Source organism: Ciconia boyciana, chromosome 10, assembly GCF_034638445.1.
Source record: "Ciconia boyciana chromosome 10, ASM3463844v1, whole genome shotgun sequence".
Lineage (NCBI taxonomy): Eukaryota > Metazoa > Chordata > Aves > Ciconiiformes > Ciconiidae > Ciconia > Ciconia boyciana.
Window position 1 is genome coordinate 28,266,495 of NC_132943.1, and position 25,313 is coordinate 28,291,807.

A 25,313-nucleotide genomic window follows, 5' to 3' on the forward strand; every position below is an offset into this window, starting at 1 on the left:
ATTCATTTAGATATTATCCCCTCTTACTAGATACTGGGAACTAATATCAACAAAGGTATTCTTGGTTAAATTATAATCTCGTCTTGTTTTCTAATTTTCCATAAAGTCAGATAAAAATAAAAACTTTAAAAGCACCTTCATTTTCCTGCACCTCACCATGTGGTTTATGCATGAGCATGCGTGTGCATATTTCCATACGGTATGCTTGATATGGGCAAGTGTTTTGAACGGGGTGTGCACATGTAGCTGTGTAAACCTGCTGAATGCAAGGACTACAAAGCCAAATTGGAAAGGCAGACAATAACTTTACAATGGAAATATAAATAGTAAAACAATTCCTTATGGGCTTGATCTTGCAAGTTACTGTGCAGTTTCTGAAATTATTGTATACCTTCAACTTTCAGAGGAGTCAGTTAGTCCTAGGGCTCTTGACACCTTGCTGATTAAACCCCAAATGCTGGTCTCTTATTGGATTTTGAATAGAATTCAATGGGATGCTGAATAACGATTTGTCTCCAAAAAATGTTAAATTCACCACTGTACATGTTTACAGTAAATAAAATAATAATAGTAAGGGGGTGTGGATAGTAAGGAACTTGAAACTCCAGCAAATTGTTTTGGAAGCGTGATTCCCAAGGTCAGCGGGGAAACTGAGCAGCAGAGAATTTAAGTGATACTGTCAAAGCCACCTATTAAATGAGAGCTGGGCTAGACCAGAATCCTGTCACTTGAATTTTACCCACTGGAGTACTCCAATTCCCTCATCAGGAGCAAACAGCTAGTGAAGGATATGCTTCCAAGGGTTTGAAATATGTGTCCAAATGCAATTCTAAATGTTTGGACGCCCCTGCAAAGTTTACTTGAATTATCTAAACGTCTATTTTGAAAAAGAGAGACAGGCATTTTCTAAGAATCAGACTTTTCTGTAGCCTTCTGTTGCAGCTGCTTCTGATTGCAGCAGGAAAAAAAGCAGCATTTTTGTGGTATTCTGGTGTTCTGGATGCAGATCCATCTGGAAACCAGAAGGCAGTAAAATGTGTTTGGACATTTCAGAACTTTATAATGAATTCAGTTTGAGTTGTGCCATACAAAGATCTAAAATAGTTGTTTTCTTCTAAGTCTTCTCATCCATCCCTGATGTCTACTACAGCTTTGACAGGAATCTGTCTTCACTGATTTAGGTCAGGTCCATTGTGCCACAAAGTGAAGAAGGAATAGCTACTAAGGCTAAGTCATTTTAAACGTGTGACAGCTACTCAAAAACTATAAGAAGAGTCTTCTTGGCTTACGTGCTTCCAAGGAGACAGTAAGGGCTAGACCACACTAAATGATTTAAAGACAGGTGGTAGATGTGACTGCAGGAGCTAGTATCCAGCCTTTAGTATCATTGACTGGTGCATTTTCTCCTGTTCACTCTGGTTGGTATCATATAGAATGGCAATCAAAGTCAACAGAAGAGAAATTTGAATTGCAGCAGCAACAATGATTGCAGTGGGCGATATGGGCTTATGAAGCAACGTAGCAATGACTAAACCCTTAACTCTTTCTGTAAGTGCTCTGTAAAGTGCTCCATGATGGGTTATGTCACATCTGAGCAGAGAAGCTAGCACTAGAAAATTGAGACTCGAGTCATGCAGTTACTTAACTCTATCATGCTTCAGTTGCCATCAATGGAGCTATATTTTGTGAGCATTTGATGTTTGATTTCATAATATCTAATCAGTTTTACTTTTATTTGAAATTATAAGACTCTTTTTACTCTCTGTGAAAGCAAAACCAAATATTAGTGGACAGAACTACAAAAATGTGCAGCATGTCATCCTGTGCAGGATGCCTGTATGAGTTACTGGGGTAACCCACCATATCCTGCTGTAGCCACAGTTGCTCCATGTCTGTACTTTAAAACTAAGCATATGCTATATTCCTTTTTTAAAGATACATTTAACTATTAAGCTGTACAAGAGGTTAATCCAAAAATTGCTAAAGCTCTCCTGCTTCCTCTTTCTCTTGCAACATCACTGGATCCACCAGAAACTGAAAATCACCACACCCTGAAAGCAACCTTTTCTGCACTGCCATAATATACTCACAACCTCCTGTCTCCTTACCAAGCATAGCAGAATATATATGAAAATCAGTTCTTATCATCTGAAATAAAAGTCTGACCATGCTTTAAACTAGCAGAATATCATACTGCAACGGCTCAAGAAAAAGCTGGTGTCAATGTAGAGAAGTGACGGTTGAGGCAGGAAAACATGTCAGACCACAGCTCAGGTTTAATGCCATTAGGGCTTGCTTTGATCAGAAAACAATGCCAACGTTCCTGTATGGCCTGGCTTTGTCACAGAGCCAACGCAACTTCAAACAATCTGGCTGGCAAAGGCTGTTCAAGTTGTGTCAAAGTATTCAGTCTTCTTGAAGCATTAGAATATGGGTAAACGTTAGGATAAACTTCTGCATTTCTCAACTTTCTATGTATCTGCTGTTTCCAACTCTCCGTTCTGCTCAGTTGCCTGTTTTGGTTTCCTTGCTTGTAATGTAAATGTTACTCAGTGTTTGGAAATAAGAAAAACATAGCAATGTGTTTTGATAACTCTTCTCCAGAGCTGCCTTTTTGTATCTCACAAATCTCATTTCAAGGCGGAAAGAGTATATTATCACTGCAAAAGCAATATAAAACATATATGTACAGTACAACTCAGTACATCTGAGTTTTCTGAAGGCTGGAAATCATAACTTGAAGATAAGCAAGCTGTACCTGTCTCCAGACAAGGAACTTGCTTGCAGCTTGTCTTTGGGCGTTAGCAGTTTTTCTGTCTTGTTCCCAGCTGATTTTCCATTGTCCAGAGAGAGATTCATGCCTTTCAGCTTACTGCCACATCTCACCACAGAGGTCTGGTGAGATGCCTCAAGAGCAGCCTCAATATTTAGTGTAGTAGCAAACAACACAGCCAGTTGGGTGGTGGGAGGAAAAACTGTCCTTACACCTGTGGCAATCCCGTGACAACCCAAAGTAGATTAGGTTTTTCATGCTAAATTGGTTCTAGACCTTTCCCAGGCTTTCCCCGCACAATAAGTCTCATTAGCACGTATAGATGTGCTTTGATGATGATGCAAACTATACCAGCACGACATCCTTGAGGGGATAAATGCGTTATGCTCTACCCAGCATTAATGTTTGTGACTAATATTTGTTGGATTATGCTTCTAGGTGAAACATAGAATCATAGAATGGTTTGGGTTGGAAGGGACCTTAAAGATCATCTAGTTCCAGCCCCCCTGGCCATGGGGAGGGACAGCTTCCACTAGACCAGGTTGCTCAAAGCCCCATCCAACCTGGCCTTGAACACTTCCAGGCATGGGGGTACGAATGTGTTTGTTTTACATCTAATGGTCACAGTTTTTTTTCTCCCAAGACAAAATAAACTGGGATCAAAAAACAAGGTAGGAGGTAGGAGGCAGCTGTTTCTGGGCGTTGTCAAGCAGTCCTGCTATACTTTCTCAGGCAAAAGTCTCACTGAAACTTGAAGCAGCAGAGAACTCTTGGTCTCATAGTTCATGAAAACTGATATGTTTTTCAAAAGCCTGAGATTCTAGTAGGACATACTGCTTACTTTGGTTCAGGAAATAAAGTGGGTAAGCCAAATAGCAGCTGTTTTCAATTGCAAATTTAGGCTTCTAATGTGGTAATAAAGTATTCAGAAAAGCAGTACATTAATAAAAATTGCCATTATCTGGGGGTTTTTTTGGTCAAACTAGTTGGCCTTTCTGTATGCTAAATGTGGATACCATTTACGTGTGCTGTCTGTTTTTATTTCAGTCTAGGAGTTCGTGGAGGTATGGCAATAAGCAATGAAAAAGGTTTTGTGTCCCCTCCCACCACAGGACTAGTACAGCTCAGTGTCCGTTACCAATGGCACTAGGATGGTCAGAGATCAAGCACTGTTAGTCAGGGCAGTGAGGACCTTCGTGTTCCTTAGGCCTGTGCTGGAAAAGACTATCTGACACAGTGAAACAATGAAATATATAAAACAAACATTGCATAAGTCCTGACAGGTGATAGGGATTCCGGAATAGAGATGAAAATGTCTATGCTTGAAAATATTCTGCTGTTTGCAGGCTGATGTGTGACTGCAAACATTCAGTGGCAAACTACATCCCTTTTTCTTACCTTATATACACTATGCTCCAATGTTCTTTCATTCAGGTTACTTTGAATTTACTCTGCAGTTCAGGCTCACAGAAGCCCCTGGGACAAGTCACAGCATAACTTCCTCACATATATGCAGTGTGAGTAAAGTTTCCATGATCTGACCCATGAAAATAAAAAGAAAAGTTCAGGGACTTAAAAAAAAAAAAAAGAAAAAAAGAAAAAAGTCAGGAAACTGCTTGAACTGTTTTTAATGCAGTCCAGAAGTGACAGCTCACAGGTTCCAAACAGAAGCAATGAATTTAAAAAAAAAAAAGCTTTCCTTAGCATCTTTCATGAAAATGTTCCGTTTTCATGAGAGAGTGAGGATTTTATATGTCATTGTCATCACCTGCCAAAAGAGCTGTCATGCTCCCTGCAGTATGGTAAAGACAGCAAGCTGGAGGACTAGGCTTGAGTTGGTTGGGATGCACCGAGCACTGCTGTGCCTGAACCGAAGGTTATCACCAAAACAGCCAGATGCATTTTTGCTGTTCTTTGAGGTCATGAACATATTAGTTCACAAACAGAAACATTCCCTGGGAACATTTCAGTCATTGTGTAAAACATATAGTCTGAAACAGTGGAAAACACGTACTATTTCATATAGTGCCCAAGTAGAGTCTGGTCTCTCTTTAGTTGGTAAGTAATGCTTTAACAAGGAGAAGGGTCTGAAAACTACTCAGAGAAAGTAAAAATTAAAAGGTGTTGTGCATGTTCTGGTCAAAATTCACTTACTTTACCTCATTTTTCTTGTTTGTTTTTATCCATGCTTCCTTCATTTCCAGAGTTTAATGATGATTGCATAGGTACATTTAACATGACACATAGTCTGTATGAGTTTGGTTGCTTCTACTGACTATGGTCTAGTTGGCTGAAGTGAGTAAATTTAGTCAAAACAAGACAAGCAGTCCCTCTCGTTCACCAAAGCCTGTCCTCCCTCTGTGAGAAGGGGGAGCGCAGGACACAAACGCTGCCTAAGAAAGCTCTGGTCTGTGGAAAGGCCCGACCCAGCCCTGCAGACTGAAAATAGAGGTTGGGTATTCACAACCAGGACTCAGATTTCTGGCCTAGATGAGAGAACTGGTGCAGCTGAGAGGCTATGAAGCAAAAAAAAAAAAGGTTTACTTGCTCCCAATTTGGGTGGAATTGCATTTATCCATTTCTCTCGTTCCAGTCTTAAATCCCCAAGAGGTGAATTGATGTACTTTTTTATTTATCAGTGCAGCTAAGCCCCTAATGTGTACCGTGACATTACTTGTTCCTCCTGCTCCCTGCCTCCTGTTTGTTTTGTGTTGGAAGGGTCAATGTCCGTGGAACTATCTGAAAGTGAAGGAGGTATTTTTAGAGTTGAACCTTGTACTCTTCATCTGTTTTCCTCGTTCCTTATACAAAAGCACCATAGAAACAGCCTTCTTCCACCCCAGGACATTATTTGCAAATCACTTTTAATATATAGGGCTTAATGTTACAGATCTCCAGCTGCTTGATTATTCAGCGTCAGGACTGATAAGCTTTCAGACTGTTTATCTCTGTTATCAACTTTGTGCGTATTAACATGACAAAGAGGTGTGCCTTGGGTAGAGACCAGCAGCGTGCACAACTACCTAACCTGGTGAGGAAGTTAGTGGGACAGATTCTAACTTTATTGCATTCATGATGCTTAATATTTTGCTAGAGGAACTCTGACAGATTTGCACTGTGCCAAATACTTATACACCTCATAGTTTGTTTTGGTGAGAATTCTGAATAGATGGTGAGTTTTTCTACTTTAAAAAATGCCTAAGTGTAATTAACTACTTTTTATAGTCAAAGTACTTAAGCTATATTTCATACAGCTACATGAGTATACAATTTTGGGGTTGGTGGCCTTCAAAAAAAAGAAAAGTTTGGATCAAAATAGGTCCAGTTTAGCCTGGAGCAAACATTCTGTTTGTATTTTGAGTGTTTTTTCAAAATGGTAAAAAATTTTAGAGGCAATTTGAAATGAAGTTCATTTAAACATCTAAGACAAAATGTTTTGAATAAGAATGTCAAATTAGTTTGTTCTGAGATTCTGTTTAAATTATACTTCAATAATGTGATAATACTGATCTTTTTTTTTTTTTTTTACATCAGGTAATAAACTAAAATCCATTAATAAATGTTTCAGCCTTGCTGAGGGGAAAAAAAACAACAGAGGGTTTGTCTGACCTCTACTATTTAGTACTTAATGCAGCACTCATTTACCATGGTGACATGTGTGGAATAAATAGATAATGCAGACAGATGAGGGAGAATCCAGCTTTTAGCACTAACCTCATTATGTTCAGAATATTGGGAAGGGGTTGCACTTAAAGCATCAATCAAGATAGCCCCATTTATTAAGGTGTCAGAGCCAACATTTAACTCTTTCTATGGAGTAACTGAAGTTAAAGCTTCATTTCAAAATATACCAAAAGTGGGAATGTAATGAATCTGGACCAAAAGCTAGCAGAGACTCTAAATAAAGCAAAGCTATCAATCATGAAAGTTTTTGCCAAGGCTGGACTGCGGAAATTCAGAGAGAGTGCAAGGAGGTGTAGAGTTTAGTGTTGCTTTCCTGTGAGTCTGAGCTGTCTGTGTCACCAGATGGTGGAAACGAGATCAGGTGGACCAGCCAAGTCTCTTTTTACAGTAATCAAAGCAGTTCTAGGATAGAATTAAAGTATATGTCTATTGGAAGGAGCTCTGTTTTCCTCTTCTCCCCCTCAAAACCATATTCATGTGTCTGTAAAATCATCACTTCCAATATTTTTCTCAAATGGCTTTACTGGGGGATCAAGAGAATATCATAGTAGCAAACTGAAGCACAGTTACATGCTCTCTTTTTGTTCGTGTTTTCCCTGGGATGCCTAGGATGCAGATGTACCACAGAGAATTAATGTCTTGGTGCTATTCATCTTGTGGAACCAAACCGCACTTACAGAGTTAGCAGTGCTAGGTAGATGAACGTGCATTTTAAAGGCAGTGTTTTTCACCAGAGGCCACGTCCTTCATTCTGATGAGACAAGCAGAGAAGAGTCACACCAGGCAGAACATGAGCTTGAGCAAGGCAGATGGAAAGTTCAATAAAGCAGTGAGCTCTATTGCATCCTACAGTACCCCTTATCCTAGGACCTAGATATCCCATAGCCTAAACATTTCAGCACTGAGCTCCCACCACTGAGAAAAGAGAAAGGCTTGTGGTGATAGTATTCCCTTCAAGTCTTTCTGAAGTTCCCAGCCATAGCTGTTCTCAGACAGTGGCAGAAAGCAAAGAAGTTCTGGATGAACCTTTCCTGCTCTTTCTTTGACCACCACCAAACGGTAGCATCTCTGGGATCAGCCACCATGTAGCTGCAGCACTTGCTCCACTTTCTCCCTGTTATATTAGGATCCGCAGGACAGCTACAGAATCAGGGAGCAATTTAACCTATGAGCCCAGCTGATCTGAATGCAACATCTTTGTATTACTAAGTGCAATTTTATAAACTTTTCTTGTTGAAGTGGAATTGTACTGACGAACTAAAAAGTGATTGGGGGGGTAGGGGAGAAAAAAGAATTTTCCCTTTAAAGAACTGTGATCCAGAAGATTTTTTGATCCGGATCAACACTAGGTTTTTGAAATACAGTAAGTAGACAGCAGGGCTGTAATTGTTTAGAAATGTGCTTTCAAGCCTCCTAAAATGCTGGTGCTAGTGAGTGACTTCGGCTTTAATGTGTACAGCATGTCCCGTAGGAGGGTGTGGAACAGCTCATTCCATGGGAATCACAGCGAGGTGTTTCTGATTGTGACAGTACAGATGGAGATGTATAAAACAAAACCCAGGGTCCCCTCTGTCTCTAGCATGTAGTAAGGTTAGTAGACATTCTGAAAAATGCCTTTGGAAATTACAGCTGACTTAGTCTCAGTTAACAATGACTGCCCTTTCTTTTCCATCCAGCCTAGCCGTGCTGATGGTGAGAATGAGATTATGGAACCTCATTTTGCTGACTGTTCGAAAGCTTAGGAAACTAAACAATGAATTTACAAAATTGGCATTTTCCTCTTCTTTTTGTAAAAAGGGTTGTAAACCCCAAGAAGTACTATTATTAGTAGCTCACTTGATTCATGCATAGGATGATACATGTATGTGAGGAGCTTTATGCGTGTGCATTCTAACCACAAGCAAGCCGTGAGCAGTTGGCCAGGTCTAGCTTTACAACACATTCTTACAGAAATCCTTGAGGTATTATTCCAAAAGGAAGGAAACTGCAAAGGCAGCAATAATAATCACCGCCTAAGGAAGAGTTTTATTGATTTGTATTTGTTTTCTTCTCCCCTGGCAAACGTCACTTTCCAGATCATACAATACACAACTGTTCAGCTACGATATTTTTTTAAATAGCTTTATGAGCTATAGAATGCTAAGAAATGTTGGACTTTTTTAGTTTTGGCTGCTGCTGCTGGTTTTTATTTTAGAGCTTCAAATACTCCTACAGCTCACAACCGAGAAAGGAACTGCTCACAGCGATAGCTACTGCAGCTGTAACTCCAATACAAAGATTGCGATCGGTGGGTCAATTCTGAGCCATTTTCCATCACAATTGATTCCTGCATATGAAGCTATTAGGAAATGGTTTAAATGTATATCAGGGGATCAGCTAGTATTATATTTCTGGTAACCATGGATTTTTCTTCATGATCTTTGCCTCAGTTGTATTTAGGTCTTCAACCTCTTCGATACATCATTTGAACATAGACTGAACATAAAGCAAGCAAGCAGCTGGAAAGTAACACATTACTAATACTATTCAGTATTACTGATGAATTCACAACTCTGGGTAACTGTCTTCTCAAGGTATTTGGCTTCCTTCTGTATTTGAAAATACTTGATGAACATGTTAAGTTTTTTTCACAAGCTAATACATTGTTATGGCTGAATCAATGGACAAATTAATTGCAAGCTATTTGGGAAGTTTTTGTGTAAGTGCTTTGGTAACATTTGGTAAAACAGTAGCCATTATTTGCAAATATTTAGTAGTCTGCCAGTATGTTTTGCTTGGGCACATTCATTTCAGAGGCACGTTTCTGCTCTTTGAATCTGTTTCTCTGAGTATTTGCTGGCAGTCACTCAACAGGTCTGGCCCTCCTCTAACCTCTCAAAAGCCGTCTTTATCTCCACTGCCCTCCTATTTCCTTTGTGTGAGTCTTTTCTTTCACTGTCAGGTTTCAGGCCAGGTGAGGTTATGCTGTGAGTGTGGAAACTGCCCTTACTCCGTGCAGCAAAGATGTAATCTTTATTGACGTCTGCTTTTGTGTCAGAATAGACCCTGTGTCAATGTAACCGTACAATGAGGTGAGTTCTCCTTCTACACAGTTGGACAAACTTTGAGATGCCACATTGTGCTTTAGGTCTATTTTCCAGTCCTTGTCCTTGCCTTGTTCCATATCTCTATGAAAGTCTATTTTTCCAAGGTCTTCTTATAGTTCAGTTTGGCCCTCCAGCACTGTTTGGGGCACCCAGAAATGCTGGCTGTCAGGTTCGCCTTCTGGCTCACACCAGAAAATCAGTGCCACCCTGGTTTACATTTATTTGCTTCAAGAATAAGGGAATTTTTCTTATGTATATTTCAATCTAAAAGAGAGATTTGAATCATCCTAAATAAATAAAAGAGAGTCATATGTATGTCATCATGTATCTTTTAAGTCTTACTTTGCACATTTTTGAGACTTAAGTTTACCATCAACCTTCCCAATAGGCCAAGGTTTTTAAATTTCACATCCCCAATCACAGCAGTTTTCTTCAGTTTGTCTCACTTATTTTTACTTAGTTGAATGAATTAACCCGGGTTTTCAAAGGTGCAGTGAATATTAATGTGACTGTCATTACTTAGTTTAGATAATGAATAAGAGTTCTGACTAAGACGACAGTTTACGTATGGCTAAACTTCTTTCCCAGTTGCACTAACTCTAGAACTAGTTAATTAAATGAGAAAGTAGTTTGCCTTTTTTCTCTTCTTTCATTTTTTTTACCAAACTCATGCTATGTATCTAGGATCAAATCTTGACTTTTAAGTCAATGGCAAAACTTCTTGTTCCTTATGGCCTAATAAAGTCAGCGGTAAAATGATTTTCTGTCTCTCACTTCCCTCAAAAATTCTGTTTTGCCTGATTTGTTTTGCTGATGCAGACCGTAGATTTGCCACAGTATTTGCACTGAGCAGCCCTCCACATGTGTCGAACTCCTGTGCTGGACTCATTTTGTCTGGAGCACCACTCAGCAACCCCGCTGAGCCGGGCACTGACAGAACTCTTTGCAGAGGGTCGGAGTGTAACAGGCAGCGCAGATTTGTGATTAAGCTTAACTTCGTTGTGCTGGAAAGGGAAAGCAGTACTTTGCTGTTAACTAAATAGTATTCTTTTGGAACGAGCTAATTTGAGGGAGCTCTGAAGCAATGTAAGAAGCAGACCCTGACCTGAGCTTCTGCACACAGTGACACCCTGTGGTCTTGCCAGAGGTTCCTCCCGGCTCTGATGCCGTGAGTCCACACTGGGCAGCTGCAAATTATATGAAAAGTTTATCGCAGAGTCATTCCTGGTAATGTAGTAAGAGATTTATATTGAGTCCAGAAAACGTCTCATCTGAGAGATCGAAAGAAAAAAAAGAAAGACTTTTACTTACCTGCTCCTGGTTCCTCTTATTTAGTCAGTTGTTCTTTGAAAGCCATCTCAGTTTCCTTCAGCAAAGAAGAGTTCGTGCTGCTTAGAAAGCAACTTGAAGAAAGCGACTTTAAGCCTAACATTGTTTATATTGTGATTTAAAGTCAATCTTTACATTAGTTATCCAAACAGAATGTTTATTTCAAGCATGCTTCTCCCCAGGTTGATTACTTTCTCTGGGAAGACCTGCCAAGTCTGTAATTGTCCCTATATGATGGATGAGGGACTTCATGTCAGGAAGGTCTGCTCAACGCTCCTCGCTCACCTGACCCTTTCATGGAGCACAGCTACAGAACAGCGACTCTTGTGCTATGAGGAAAAGGAACTTCTGCATGGAAGGATTTTTTCATGACAGGTTTTTCCACGAAGCCTGTTTTGTGTTCTGTCATTCAAAGCCAGGACAGTATCAGAAAGAGCCTTACAGAGCCAGAAGACCACAGAGTCAGGCAGAAGTGTAACTCCAAGAAGGCAGACAGCACAATTCAGTCCTTATTAATTAGAAGGGATAAAATAAAGAATTAAATTTGATTTCTCTTCCAATTTATATTTTGAGAAGCTATACTTGATTTATGGGACTTATTTAGAATTTGTTTTATATTTATATTTAACAGGTATCGTAGGGAGGGAGAATGAGAAGTTGAAAACAAAATGCTTGAGAGGGATGATTTTTAGTGCTTGTTGTAATAATTCATGACTGCTCTGTGGTAAGGCTGCAGACCTGATTTGTCCCTGTTATATTCTAGTTTAATGCCAGTGAAACTAGACTGATTTCTGTGAGTCTAGCATGAAACTGGAATAACAAGGTGGTGAATCAGGCACTATAATTCCCTTCTGAGATTCGTGTGGTGTAAACAAATACATTTAGATTCACATTTGAGGTTTGCAATGCCTCCAATTTCTTCCAAACCAGATTATGATCTCAGAATGCAGGTTTTAAAGAAATTTTGACCTGTGTAATTTATGAAAGGCAGTTTTATTTCATATTCTTATGGCTGTACAGTTGAAAGTGGGTCCTTGGATACCGTCTGTGTGATGTTCAGAGATATAGATGCTGTTTGGATCAGATGATGTTGTGTGTGTTGGGAGGAAAAGGATGATCGTTCTTTTCATTTAGAGGTTGACTTTGAGCACCATTAGGAAGGATTTTGTCTAACAAAGGAGATTGCTGCCCCTACTTTCAGTACTAGTAATGACTACTTGAATATTGAAGGTGGGAAATACAGAGCTATGTAAATATCAATGGGCTAATTTACCTGGAAAGAAAATTTTAAATGTCCAAACAGCTGATTCATCTGGCCTGTGGCATTTTAGTGAACTACAAAGGGCTGGTTACAGTCAGGAGCTAGTTGGGAAAAGCTACCATACGATCACCTGTGAGCCAGAGTGACGAGAGGTCTCCTGATGACAGTGCTCTCAGGGTAATGCAGGACCTTTGCCACGCTACGTACCTTAACTGCAAACACCTGATAGAATAAGCATGCAAATGCTTGTGTATATAGCAAATTCCTCTCTCCCCTATGTTTTTATTAGTATTTCCTATACAAATCTTGTTATTAGTGGTCCCTAAAGGGCCAGGCAGTAATTTAGATGCCGATTAGCGTGTGAGATGCAGCAGAACTGCAATGCACACACTCTCTTGTCAGCACTTGACTGAGGAGGGGAGCAGACCCTCCAGCTATGTTTACCGCAGCGGCTGGGATACTGGAGTTTAAAGAGGTGCTTTTGCAATGTGAAGATTTTCAGAAATATATACTTATGCCAGGAGGGCTTACCAGGACATTTTTTTGTAATTAAATGTAATTACATCTATACCTGTAGTCAAGTTTTCATTGATAGATACAGGTAAATAAAAACCACAAGCAGAAGTCAAACAATTAACTACATAAGCATTTTCCATGTTTGCCTTTTTGGATTTTCTTCCATTTCTTACCTCAGTGGTTTAGCAAAAAGCCATGAGATGCTAGCTGATCTGGCAGTGTGTAGTTAGAACTCTGGCAAAAGCAGAGCATGAAATACTTTTTGATCTTACTTTGTCTTCTGGAGGAAAGGAAAAGCAGTTTTGATAGCAAAAAAAACCAAAACAGCATTATGCCAGTCAGTTTCTGAATCAGATTTCAATGAGCTTGTTTTACAAATACCAATGACAAATACAAATGGGTGGTGGTCAAACACCAGTGAGGCAAGCTGGCAGATTTAAAAATTTCCTTATTTTCCTGATGAAGAAATCAAAATGTGAAATGACTGAAGCCAAATTTTCAGAAAATCTCAGGTTTGCCTGCCACTAAGCAGCAGGAGAATGAAGAATTATTTGGAAAATGATCCATTTCTTTTCTTAGTTCCTAAAATTGTGTGAGCCATACATTAAAATGTAAGGTTTTGAAACAGGTGATCTGCCTTGTTGCACAATTGGCACGCAGCAAGACTGGGAGCAGAGCTCTGCCGCCCACTGCCCAAGCAGACAAGCACCCCCCAATCCCACAGCAGGAGCAGAGAGCCACCCTCCTCTTCATCACAGGAGACGGCTAAGTGGAGCCAGAGTCAGGAAAATTGTTTTTCTTTTCCAACTGTATGTTGTCATTGATCATATTGACCAGAAGTCAGCAACCGGTTCATTTCTTTCACATTTTTTTGAGAGAGAAAGCTTTGCTCATGGACATAGTACTGTTTGGCCATGGAGACATTTCATCAAAACTAATGAAATAAAATTAAACAGACTGAACTATTTCATAGCAGTAGCATCATCTGATTTCTGTCTCTAGCTTGGGGTGTCCTGCACTAAAGTTTGCATGTGAAAGGCTGGATCTGTGCTTCTGTTCATCTACTTTGCTCTCTCCAATGGCACTGTTTATACAGGGGTGGGGGCAGGACTATAAGAAGGCTCCAGACTGACCGTGACATTGTGTCCTTAAAGTCTCTCTTCAGGCTCATTTCTTTCAGATTCAACCATTTTTGTTTAAATAATTCTTTAACTAAAACCTGTTAGCGGCATGTCGCTCATGGGCTATTTCCACTATCTGACCAATTATTGTTTTTAACGGAAAATGTAGACACTATGACAAAAACTAATCAAATCCAAAGCCATATAAATCCCCTGTGATTTTTATCTGAAACTTCTTAGCTTTGTTTTCCCAAGGAAAATTCCAAACTCCCTACATGAAGCTTCCTCCACCAATGATACCAGCCTCTTACTGAGTTTCCTTTGTGTAAAAGCCAGCCTCTCTGACCTGTTCTGTTCCTCCAGTGCCTGACTGAAACCCTACAGAAAAGGCTTTTATTTGCTCTTGCTAAAGGGAAAGAAAGCAGGGTACTTAGCTGGATGAGATAAGCCTTTGCTGGATGACTCCACTGCAGAGCCCATGGGTGATATCAGAGGCCAAGCCTTTTAAAATAGTTCACCTCTTGCCCTGCATAGCTGCTCCAAGTGCATTAACATTATCCAGTGGGAGAAGAGAGGCAGATGAATTTTGATCTTACTCTAAAATGACCATAAGGCTTCTCCCAGCATGGTCATGCCATTTGCACAACAGTGGAGATTCACAGGAAAAGTGATCAGCAACCTCAAGCGGTTGCCATCCTGGCTATAACCAGCCTCCTTCCACTCGGTTCATTTCTGACCTCATACAATGACACCTTTGGGGTAGCTCAGCTTATTGTGTCAGCTTGGCTGGGTGGCCGTGCTAACAAACATTCAAAAGAGTTATGCTAACCAGAGCATGTGGGAGACAAATCCCTTGGTGTTTCTTCCTCCATATTTCAGCAGTATAGCTGGGCCAAATCTTGCAGGTTTCCCCATGAGTGGGTGAGATTCTGCCCTGGGTAAAGGCTAAAGCTTAGAGCTCTAATGCTGAAAAGGATTCTGTGCAGGTAGATGGACTTTCAGAAGTGTCACTCCTTAAAGAAATAAGGCTTCATTTCAGAAAGTCCGTGTACATATCTGGACTGATGGAAATATCCTTTAGACTGAACCTTTCCTTGATGAACATGGACCATTTCTCTTCCTGAGGACATTGACTAAAGCCTGAAACCCTGTTTATTTTGCCAGGTGCTACTCCAGTCTACATGAGGTAAGGGTCACACTAGCCTCAGACATTATTCACCCAGCGCAGGGGAAAGTCCTCAACTGCTTTTCCTCAGCACAGGTGTAAAAAACCTCTAAACAAAGCTCCAATCTTGTTCTTACGTACCTCGACTTTCCAGTAACTTGGGTATGTACCAATCTGTTGTCAGCTCTTCATATGATTTCTATTATACCACTTTAAAATAAAATCACAAAAACTGTCAAGAAATAACTCCAGTAATTAGATCCCTGTTAGCTAATTAGAGCAGCCAAGAATAAGTTAAACTGGAAAAAAGCCATATGTTGAGATTTGGAATATAATACTGCTGTATTGTGTTCTGTGAGCAATGTTACAGTCTGTGAGGGAGGAAAATGGAGCATCATTAAAAAGTCTCCTTCCCTCCTGGCCCCAAAAAGAGAGCAAACCTGTAGGGAGAAGTTATCTACTGAGAGCTTGGGGTTTTTTTCATGAGAGAGAGAAATAGCTGATCATTTGAATTCACATTCTCTGTGATATAATTGCCTAGTTATAAACATGATAAGGAAATTTCTCATTCTGTATAACTGATTTTTTTGTGAGCAGAATCCTGACTGCACAGTAGTCAGTGGGAACTAAAGGATGCTGAGAAACCAGGGATTTCATTCTCTCCTGTGAATCAAGTGATATCACAGTCTGATATTTGTGATTTAGTTTCCGATTATTTCCTGACCCCTCTCAAGAAGAATTTATGCACAAAGAGTTCAGTAAAGAAATTCAGCTTGTAATTGTCAATGGATTTGAGAGGGATTTAAGGGTGGGAAATGTGTGGCTTGTTTGACTTCCGTAGGTGGATATGGCTGAGTTGTAGTAGCTAACTGATGTTCTTTCTTGTACCTTCCATTCTCATTGTAAATTCTGTTGTCACAGAGATTTTTTTACATGGAATCTCTTGATGCCAGAACTGACCTGTTGGAGTGAGAGCATTGATTCTTACATGCATTGACTCTCATAAGGACACTTTCTTAGTAAGACTGTTATAAGACTATGCTTTCATTTATTTAGACTGCTTTCAAAGCATTGTGAGTCACACTGGAGAAACACTATTTGCCCAAGAAAGAATGTTCACACAATTATTAATGTAATCCTTCAGTTAGACTAAGATGGCTCTAAGTATTGCCCCAGGCAGAGAGCTCTTGACTGAGCTCCAGCCCACACTGCACTCCAGCTCTGCTCTCTGTCACCACTAAATTTCCCCTTTTACTTCAACTACAACCCCACTGTCCCTGTCTCTTGTTATTACCTCAGCTACATACAAGCACTTCTATCTTCCTTCCGTGTCCCCTTTGCCTTTCATCTTTTCCTCCTCCTCTACAGAAAGAGTTTTTGTTTATTCTCTACTCTCTGCCTCAGTCTATGGCACGCGGGGATCTCAGCTTCCCTCGTTCCCATTCCTTGTCACCTGTCCTTAAAAATCTATACTCTCCATTGAGCCTTATTCATCAAAATGCCTGTCAAAAATAAGCATGCAATGGTCTTTCTGGCCTCAAAAATAAATGCATGTCAAAATATACCATTGACCAAACTGCATCTCCAACCAGCACTACCTTTCCCTTCATTTCACAACTCACTTGAAACACTTTATGTCTGTTGCCTCAAGTTTGTCTCTTTTGCTCCTTTGGGTTCATTTCTGATCTCTGTTTACTGGATTTGAAAAACCGTTTGTGTGATTTTGTAAATCATTATTAAATTTCCACATTGTCTGATGCTATTCACTGGCACTATTTGCCCAGTGGATATGAATGATTTCTCTAACTCCATACAGGACCAGTTATTGTTCCCAAAGTTGCCTGTCATGTAAGGGCTGCTCGGTGAAAGGGAAGGCTGGAAACTTTCCAGTTCTGGTGGGTTTAATGTCACCCCACTAAGAACACTAAATGTGCAAGCCCAAAGGTTTAGAGTTGTGCACATCCTTAGGAACAAGACCTGAAACCTGACAAAGCTGCTGATTGCAGTTTTTCCTCCTTATGCAAGCCTCAGCTTGGGTTTACAAAACATGTTTTTAATCTGGGCAAATTTAGAGTTTCAGGAAGGAATGGGACATAACTTACTTTTCATTGTTCTCTGCTGAAAGTTCCTGATTTATTCCAATTTCAGCCTCCAAACTAGATCCAGGATCCTGAGCTAAAAAAAAATCCCATGTTGAATCATTGAAATCCCTGTCTGTTTGGTATACAACTAATAAGAAAGATTACAAGCACATAAATAATCACCCATTTAGCCAGCCTAACTTCATACCTTTACAAAGGCAAACAGACACTGCTATACTTAAATAGGCACTGCTAGACTTATTTACAGGTAGGGAAGTCAAGGAAGAGATTAGTCACCTTACCAAAGTTCATAGAAATGTCAATGGCAGGAACTGGCCTCCTGATTGTCCTGTCTAATTCTGTATCTGTGGGACCATGCTTTAGTAATCAGCACTGTTTTTCAACTACACTTTTCAGCCTTGAGTATAAGTCATTTGAATGTCTTTCATGTAAAGGTAATGGGAAATGTATACATTGAAAAAATCCAGTAAGTCAATTAATGTTTGCTAGATGCACAGATACAATGACAAAGAATAGAATAGAAAATGCAGTCCATCTGCCTGGGCTGGCTTGTCCCCTCACACACAGCACACCACAAGCAGCCAATATCTAGGGAATAGGTTAGATAAAGTGATATTGCCTAGACCTAATTCTTCCCTCAGACCTACATTTACAGATCTGCCACACCTCAGTGGAAACTGCACAGTGATATCTGCAAGTGGAAAATTTTAGAAGGGGCGTTGGTACAGTGAGAGATTGATGTCTCTGGTTTTAATGGCATTTTATTTTAGAGATCCAAACTACTGTGCATCAAAGATCCTACATGTTCTTCATCAAATATTTGGGAAATTGTCATCAGAAGACAGACACTTTCTGGCCATTAACCACATCAAGACAACAGTAGAAAAATAATTTAATCTCGTGCAAAAACTGGTTAAGTGCAATGGTTAGGAAGGTCCCTGACCCTCCTCTGCTTCATACAATTTTACTTAGTTGTTCAGACAGGTTCTGAGAGACATTTATTTTCATTAGAAATCTCTAGTGTTGACCATTTCTGCCATGCCTATAGTCCAAAGCAAATTAAGGCAACAAAAGTAAACAGTTCCAGGAAAAATTTCAGTCCAGTAATTTCATGAAACTTTTAGGGTGAAAGATTAGTCTTTGTTCAGCTTTGGTTTGCTAATATTGCATATTACTGTTAGGTGCTCTTCAGTACCGGTATTGGTATATTAACAACTTAAGTGAGGTGAGGTTCTTATTATTATTTGAGTCCAGTAGAGCCCTTTGTGAGTTTGCGGCACGCCATTTGGCAACCAAGCTTTTTCTGACCATAGAAGAAAGCACAGCCCCTGGGCAGAGCAGCCACATATCCCGACAGCCACCGGCGAGCGCAGAGCCCTTCTGTGAGCCTGGCCAAAGGACCTGCTGCTAAAGGCACTCCATCGCTTGCTGTTAGTCCACAGACAAAAAGTGGGAGTTAAGTGCCTTAGACGTAGTGCTTATGTCTAAATGCTAATCAGGGCCTCTGGTTTTCTGAGACACACAAAAGAGAAAGAAAAGCTGTAAATCAGAAGGGTAGTTTTGTATTTACAATAGTGCTGTTCAGGTTCAGGGTTCAAAGCAGAGTCACAAGGGTTAGGAAAGAGAAACACTTTTGTACTAACTTTTCTCTTTCCATATCTTTTCCTCCTCTAGAAAAAGATGAGAAGAGAACAAACATCTCACAGGCAGAGGTAAGTGAAATCTTTTTTTTTAAAACATATTTATTGTTAAAATAGGTCTATTGTTAAACCCCCTTTGAAACTCACTGATTCGTACTGGTTAATGTTTTTATTTACATTGTCATGCCATCTTCAGTAACACAGCCTTTTAAGAACCATCGCTTTCAAACCAGGGCTGTGTAAAGCTGAGTGGCATCTCAGCTCTGCTGGCTCTCCCTTCTCCCTGTAGCAGGGAACTGGGAAAGGCAAGTTTCCCCTCTGCCTTGCTGCCATGCCCTGGCAAATCATAGCAAACCTGGCCCAAGGTGACCCTGCCAGGTCACTTCATCCAGCATTGCTTTGGGTCTGCAGGTCACTGCTGGCCTACAAAAGCATTGCAAACTCCTCTCTCCTCTTCCCATCATTTGCCAAGCCCACAGCAGGCAGCACATTGATGTTGTTTGCGCAAGAGTTAAAAGTCGGCTCCTCCAATCTCATTTTCCAACCTCCCCTTGCGTAGCTCCTGCAATTCCCTGATCTCTTTCTCCTTCACCCATTGCTCAGAGAAGCAGGCAGTGCTTTAAATAGCAGTAGGAGGTATTGATTGGTTCAAATTTGGACTCAAATACAGACTTATAAAGATCTACTGGGGCGAGGATCAACAACCTATCCCACAGTGTTTATAAATAGCTTTCTCTTTCAAAAGAAGACAATATTTTATTTATAAATGTTATCATTCCATCCATTGTGATAAAGTAAGGTAATAGGATTGGCCATACTTGTGAGAAACTGGTTTTCTTAAGAGCTGTCTCAAATGTTCCTTGAAGAAATAGGTCTGATTGAAATTCACAGACTATATACCAAAGTACCCAGAGAAAGAAGCATTTTTAGCAAATATTTGGGAAAAGGCAACATCGTTATGACCAAATACAACTAGAAATTAATTAGATGAGAAAAAATAAAGCTTGCCTACACACAGCTTTTTTTTCACCTTTTTCTTAGGATTGTGATATGGTGCTTATGTCTTCAAAAGCTAGCTATGTATGTGACATTATGTAGTTTTATTATCCTTTGTATATGGACATATTTCATGTTGGTATAATATGGACACCAATTTAACTGCTTTCATTTTGCAAAAGCTGCTCTACTTTAGCACTGGAATGTATCCCAGGTAGTTTTTGCTAACTATACATTGGTATAATTATACTACTATTACTCTGTGTGTAATTTTGCTACCGTTATTTTGGAATAATTTATCTTTTGTGCATAGATGTGATTTTGGGGCCATAAAAAGTGTAATTGTGTCTAAATATATCATTTAAATCAGGCCCAGTTAAAGGCTGAGTGATTGGTTGCTGAAATCATTATTTTTAGGAGTAATAGAACACATTGAAAAAGTGCAGGGGGAGAGATCTTCCATTTATTTATGTAAAAATGTATATATTAATAATTTTAATACTACCTTACCTATACATATAATCATTCATTACACTGTATTTAATGGAATATTGGTTGATGTAAATCTTGCAACTATTTTAATATATGCAAACATTTATTTGCCTTAGGAGGATCAGTTACAGAGACTGTTAAAAGCACAGGCTATCTTAATTTTATGCTTAACAATATTTTTTTAGAGTGAAGGGTGATTTTCAGTAGTATTGGTTCTGTTTTGCCTGGGAGCCATAAAGGTTGTCCATTAAACATATTTTTTCTACCTAATCTTAGTTTTCCCTGTGTTCATGAAAGCCCGGGAGCTGGCATCAGATTTACACAATATAATTTTCTTAGAAACTTCTCAGATTGGTGTGTGCACCCTCTGAACGCAGCTGTGGGGCAAGACCCGGGGCTGTCACGAACAGAAAGCTCTCCCCGTGCCCGTCTCTGACTGCCTCTCTCTGTGTTTTGTCCCTCCCCAGTCTCAGAGTGCCTCTCCCAAGCAAAGGAAGCAGAGCGTCTTCACCCCGCCTGCCCTCAAAGGTACTGTGCAGGTACTGTCTCTGCCCTGGCAGGGCACGGTCCCCTTGCGCCGTGGCTTTGTGCCTTCTCTTGCAGAGGAAACACTGGGGCGTGAGCAATGGCTCTCTGCCCATGAGCAGCACAGCTGTGAAAGGTTCGTGCTTAGCCATCCCTGCGTTCACACTTCGAAGTGACTATCTGGCACTGACCATCTGCCTGATACTGACCATCTAGTTATCCTCACCACAGAATCGTGCAGCAGTGGCAATTTTTTTTTTTTTTTTAAAGCTTCTTTTTTTGCAAAGCCTCGATACTTTTATTAGTTTGCAATAACAGATAATCCCATCCCAAACATTGCAGAGAACGCCTAGAATACATACATTTTAGCAGTGCTGGCTCCATACAGCTCTCTGTTTCTTATTTAAAACACTCCCGTATGTTCTGCATCCCTTTCCAGGCAGCTGTGGAAAGGAGAATAGCCAAAGTTGTGGGCTGGGTATCTGATCATAGGAAGTGTGAAGCCTTTCTTGTGAGGACAAGGGGAAATGAGACATCTCGGTAAATGTTTAAAGGGCTTACACGCTTTTCAGGAGTGAACATAAAAGCAGAAGGAATACTAGCTGGGATCAGAACAGCTACATTTAGGCCTTGTTTCTCAAATGACTCTGAACAGAGTTTGGCTTGACCATGCTTGCAGTAAAGCAAGATCTATAGTGATTCACCAGTACTTCAGCCTGGCACTTGTCAGTGCAGGATCATTTTCAGACTGCAGACCAAAGGCTATCCTGCCAGGTATCTCTTGATAGATAACGAATACCCTCAATTTCCATTCCTTCTGCTTAACACAATTTATTACCTGGCAGAAAAGGTAGGGTATCTGATTTGTTGTGTGAAATATTGCTGCTGTCGTTAGGTAATTTACCACATCAGCCATTTCTACGTATCTCATTCTGTAGCTTCAGTTCTCTCGTACTTGTCTTAGCAACAGTTAAAACATCACTCAGATGCCACACAAGACTTGCTATCTGTTTGTCAAAATGGGCTGAAGTTTGCGTACTGAATATTAGAAATAAGATTATTACAATTATAATAATTTGTGGAAGGAAGAGGCTTTGCATGGGTAGCTATTGCTACCCAATAGCTAGCTATTGCTACCTCTTGATCTCACTGCTGTACTATTTTGTGGTACAAGCCTAAATTAAATACTGTGCAAATGAAGTGCTCTGTGAAACAGGCCCTTATATCTCCTCTCAAGGACTGCAGCCCACTCAGTGTTACCTTTAGTACCCTGCTGAGATCTGGGGAAGTACCTGGCACAGTTTGCTTCTCCATCAACTTAATTCCCAGGCAACAGTAGGAAACTAAGTGATTCAAGATAGATCACAACTAACCTGCAATATCTTGTAAACAGAACATAGCAAAGCACAAAATGCCTTTCCTCGTTACCTTAACACCCTAAAGTACACAGTATTCCCAGATACACAGGTGGACACCTGGAAGTTGATGACCCTTCCTGTAAACAGGCTGGATTGCTCCAGATGTACCATCATTATTCCTTCCTCTTCATTGTTGTGAAAACACGAATGTTATTTTGTTTAGACTAAGAGATTAGGAGGCAAACGTAGCAATGTGAAATACGCAATGCTATGAAAGCATTACTGAGACATACAGAGTTTTTGTAATGATTCTAGTTTTATAGCAGTTGAAGATAGCAATATTCAGCAGTATTTTCAGAATAACAGACTTCATAATTACATACTATTCCCACAGCTTTGCATATGTTTATTTCCTGTAGGCTGTTTCTCCCTCAGTCTATTCACAATATGGTCTTCAATATACAGTAAAGAATGAGATTCTGCATGCTGAGCCTCTCTCCTTCATATCCCCTTTGGCTGCTCCTTATCCTCCAGGGCTGTTATTAACGGAAGATGGGATAGACTGTAATCCAGTACCTTACATTCAAAGATGGAGATAATAAATCTCCATAAAACAGAACTTGCAGTGGAAAAGAGGGACTAACATTTTTATTTGTTACATTTCTCTGGCATTTTAGTAGTTTTTAGCTGCTATTAAGTCAAAGTTCCCAGAAATAAGCCAAGCTCGCAGGCGGGTGCAGAGCCTGGAAGCCAAGCCAGCAGCCACGTGCGCAGAGCTGTGGGAGAGACGAGGGGCCACGGCACGAGCTTTGCTCTATGCCTGCAGCAGAGAGGTGGTCAAGAGCAACCGTGGGCAAAGTCATACTTCAGCCTGACTCCAAATCTCCAAGTGGCTCTCAAGAGTTATAATAATCAAGATTATTATTTCTTTTTTGAACTGAAAACATTTTTTGCTGCACTTCTTGCAAGTTCCTTGAAATAATTACAAAAACTGTGTGAGAGAAGAGTTGCTAGTTTCATGAATTTATGGCTAAGCAAGAGAGAAGGCAAGAGTAAATGAAGCTGCATGATGTGATTACAAACAAAATTGGAAATTGTTAACATGGTTAAAATGAGTGGAAGCAGCATCAGACAATAGTGATCACCAGTTACAGTCCCAGGACTATAGTACATGTTACATGGAATTTGCAAATACATGAAAATATCTGAAATAAATGAAAATGTAGTATTGCTGATGTTCTGCATGTCATGGTAGATCAGCTTCTTATGTTAATCTATGTTATTCTTATGTTAATCTTCTATGTTATTAATTCTTATATAATTCTTATGTTAATCTTATATAATTCTTATGTTAATCTTCTATGGAGATCAGCTTCTTAGTTAAATGTGGGCATATTTTTCCCCTCAGTCACATAAGCTGAAAGACGGTATTATTATTATTTGTCTAACATTGCCCCCAAATATTTTGCTTCCATCCTTACAATGGCTTGCTCTGGCTCAAGGCAGGTCTGTAGTTGCTGCAGCAAGCTGAAGCAAACCCATGTGTCTGCAGAGCCAGTGTCATGTTATGGTGCAACAGGCAGGTTCTTATTACTATATACTTGTGTGTACTTTGGCTCCTTTTATTTTCCTAAACGAAAATGCACCAGAGTCCCTACAGACAGACCAAATAGCTGACTCATCTCAGAGCATTGTTCTTTTTACTGGAATACAGTGTGCTGGAAAAATCAATGTGAGAGCTATTGATTTAAGTGGTAATCTGGAAAGCAAATCAGACAGCAAACCAGATAACAGCTCAGTGCAGTGTTCTTGTTAGTATTATATTACCAAACCTAATCGATGTCAAAGAGGTTTTCCATTTTGCTTTCAAAAATGTTTCTTTTCCTAACCCTGCTACAGTAGTGTTTGTTAATTCCACACTCTTATGTAGCATGCACTGTAGATTGCACCAAATTAATCCATCATATTTTCAGTAAGTTGTGATTTACCTCTTGTCACATCATTTTCTAGATATAGCAACATTCTTAACTGAGGATTCATCACCTCTATTTCCCCTGTTTGTGTCACTTTTTTCTTCTGTTACTCTTGGGCTTTTATGTCTGAGCTTCAAATTCTCTCATCCTTCTATAACTTCCAATGCTCTAATATGCTAATCTTGAATCTCCATCACTTTCTTTCATTTTAACCTTCTCTTCTTCATGTGCGGAGGTTGGCTTGAACCTCCCTATGAAAAACACCATAAAAGCAACCAGAGGAAGGCTTCTCAATTTGAAGAGTCACCAGTTTTACCTAGGGCAATCTTTTCCAGTCAACTCTCATTGTGTAAGGCCTGTTTCTCCTATTTACTGATCTGCTTCTCATTCTGTATGACAAAACCAAGAAAAATCCTTTGGTCTTTTTCCTCTGTACAAAGTAGAAGTCCAACTGGTGTAGCACAAACATCCATCCATTCATCCATCCATTCATCCATCCACAAATAGCATTCTTAGAGATACCTTCATTATTCTGGTCGGTGGGTTAGAGGAGCCCCTGGAAGCCTTGCTGGATTCTCACCCTTTTTCCCTCACACTCACTAGACAAGTCTGAAATGGGATGATAACCCTCCCAGGTAGAGAAGGACCAAGTGGAAGGCAGCTTAGACTGTTAAGACAGAAGCAGATTGCACTTATCTCAGGTAATGCTGGTTCCTTAGCATCTCATTACTACTAGAAAATCAAAAGAGCACATTTGAGTCTCAGAGCGACAACTGCAACTTTCCATCCCAAGGCATACTTTGTACTGAGGCAGGTTTCCTTTTACCCAGATAGTCACATTTTGTTCGGTATATCAGCTCATCCTTGAAAGGAAACGCAGACTGAAGTGACAGGAAACAAGGTTTACAAAGACAAACAGAAGACAGCCTGAGCTGTTCCCAAACCTGCATCACTCCCTAGAGCTCCCAAGTCTCCGCATTATCTACCAGCTATTCCTAGTAATACTAGCAGCTATTTAAATACCATCAAGGTCTCCCCCAGTGAAGGAAGTGCATTCCCAAGTGGTTTGAGCATTTCATTGAGTCCACTGGTGCGGGTGTGCTAGAGGTCAGGGAAATAGGAAACCTTCGCTCATCCTAGTTCACCCTGCAGGAGGCTATTTAGATCAGCATCAAGATCCTACTAATTTCAGCAGGCTTTAAAGAAAGTTCTTGCAGCTTTCTGTGTTCACTGGACCACCTTTGCAATTAGCTGCCATCAAATCATAATTAAAGTCTGTGCCCACAGAGGTG

At 40.1% G+C, this 25,313-nt stretch overlaps 1 protein-coding gene across 1 annotated transcript in view; it reads left to right on the forward strand.

Moving 5' to 3' along the window:
• The window catches only part of PPP1R1C (protein phosphatase 1 regulatory inhibitor subunit 1C), a 54,573-nt gene that overhangs the window by 4,143 nt on the left and 25,117 nt on the right, over positions 1 to 25,313 (forward strand). The window contains 2 exon segments of the mRNA XM_072874803.1: positions 18,712 to 18,749; positions 20,633 to 20,693. Of these exon segments, the coding sequence (XP_072730904.1) occupies positions 18,712 to 18,749; positions 20,633 to 20,693 (99 nt within the window).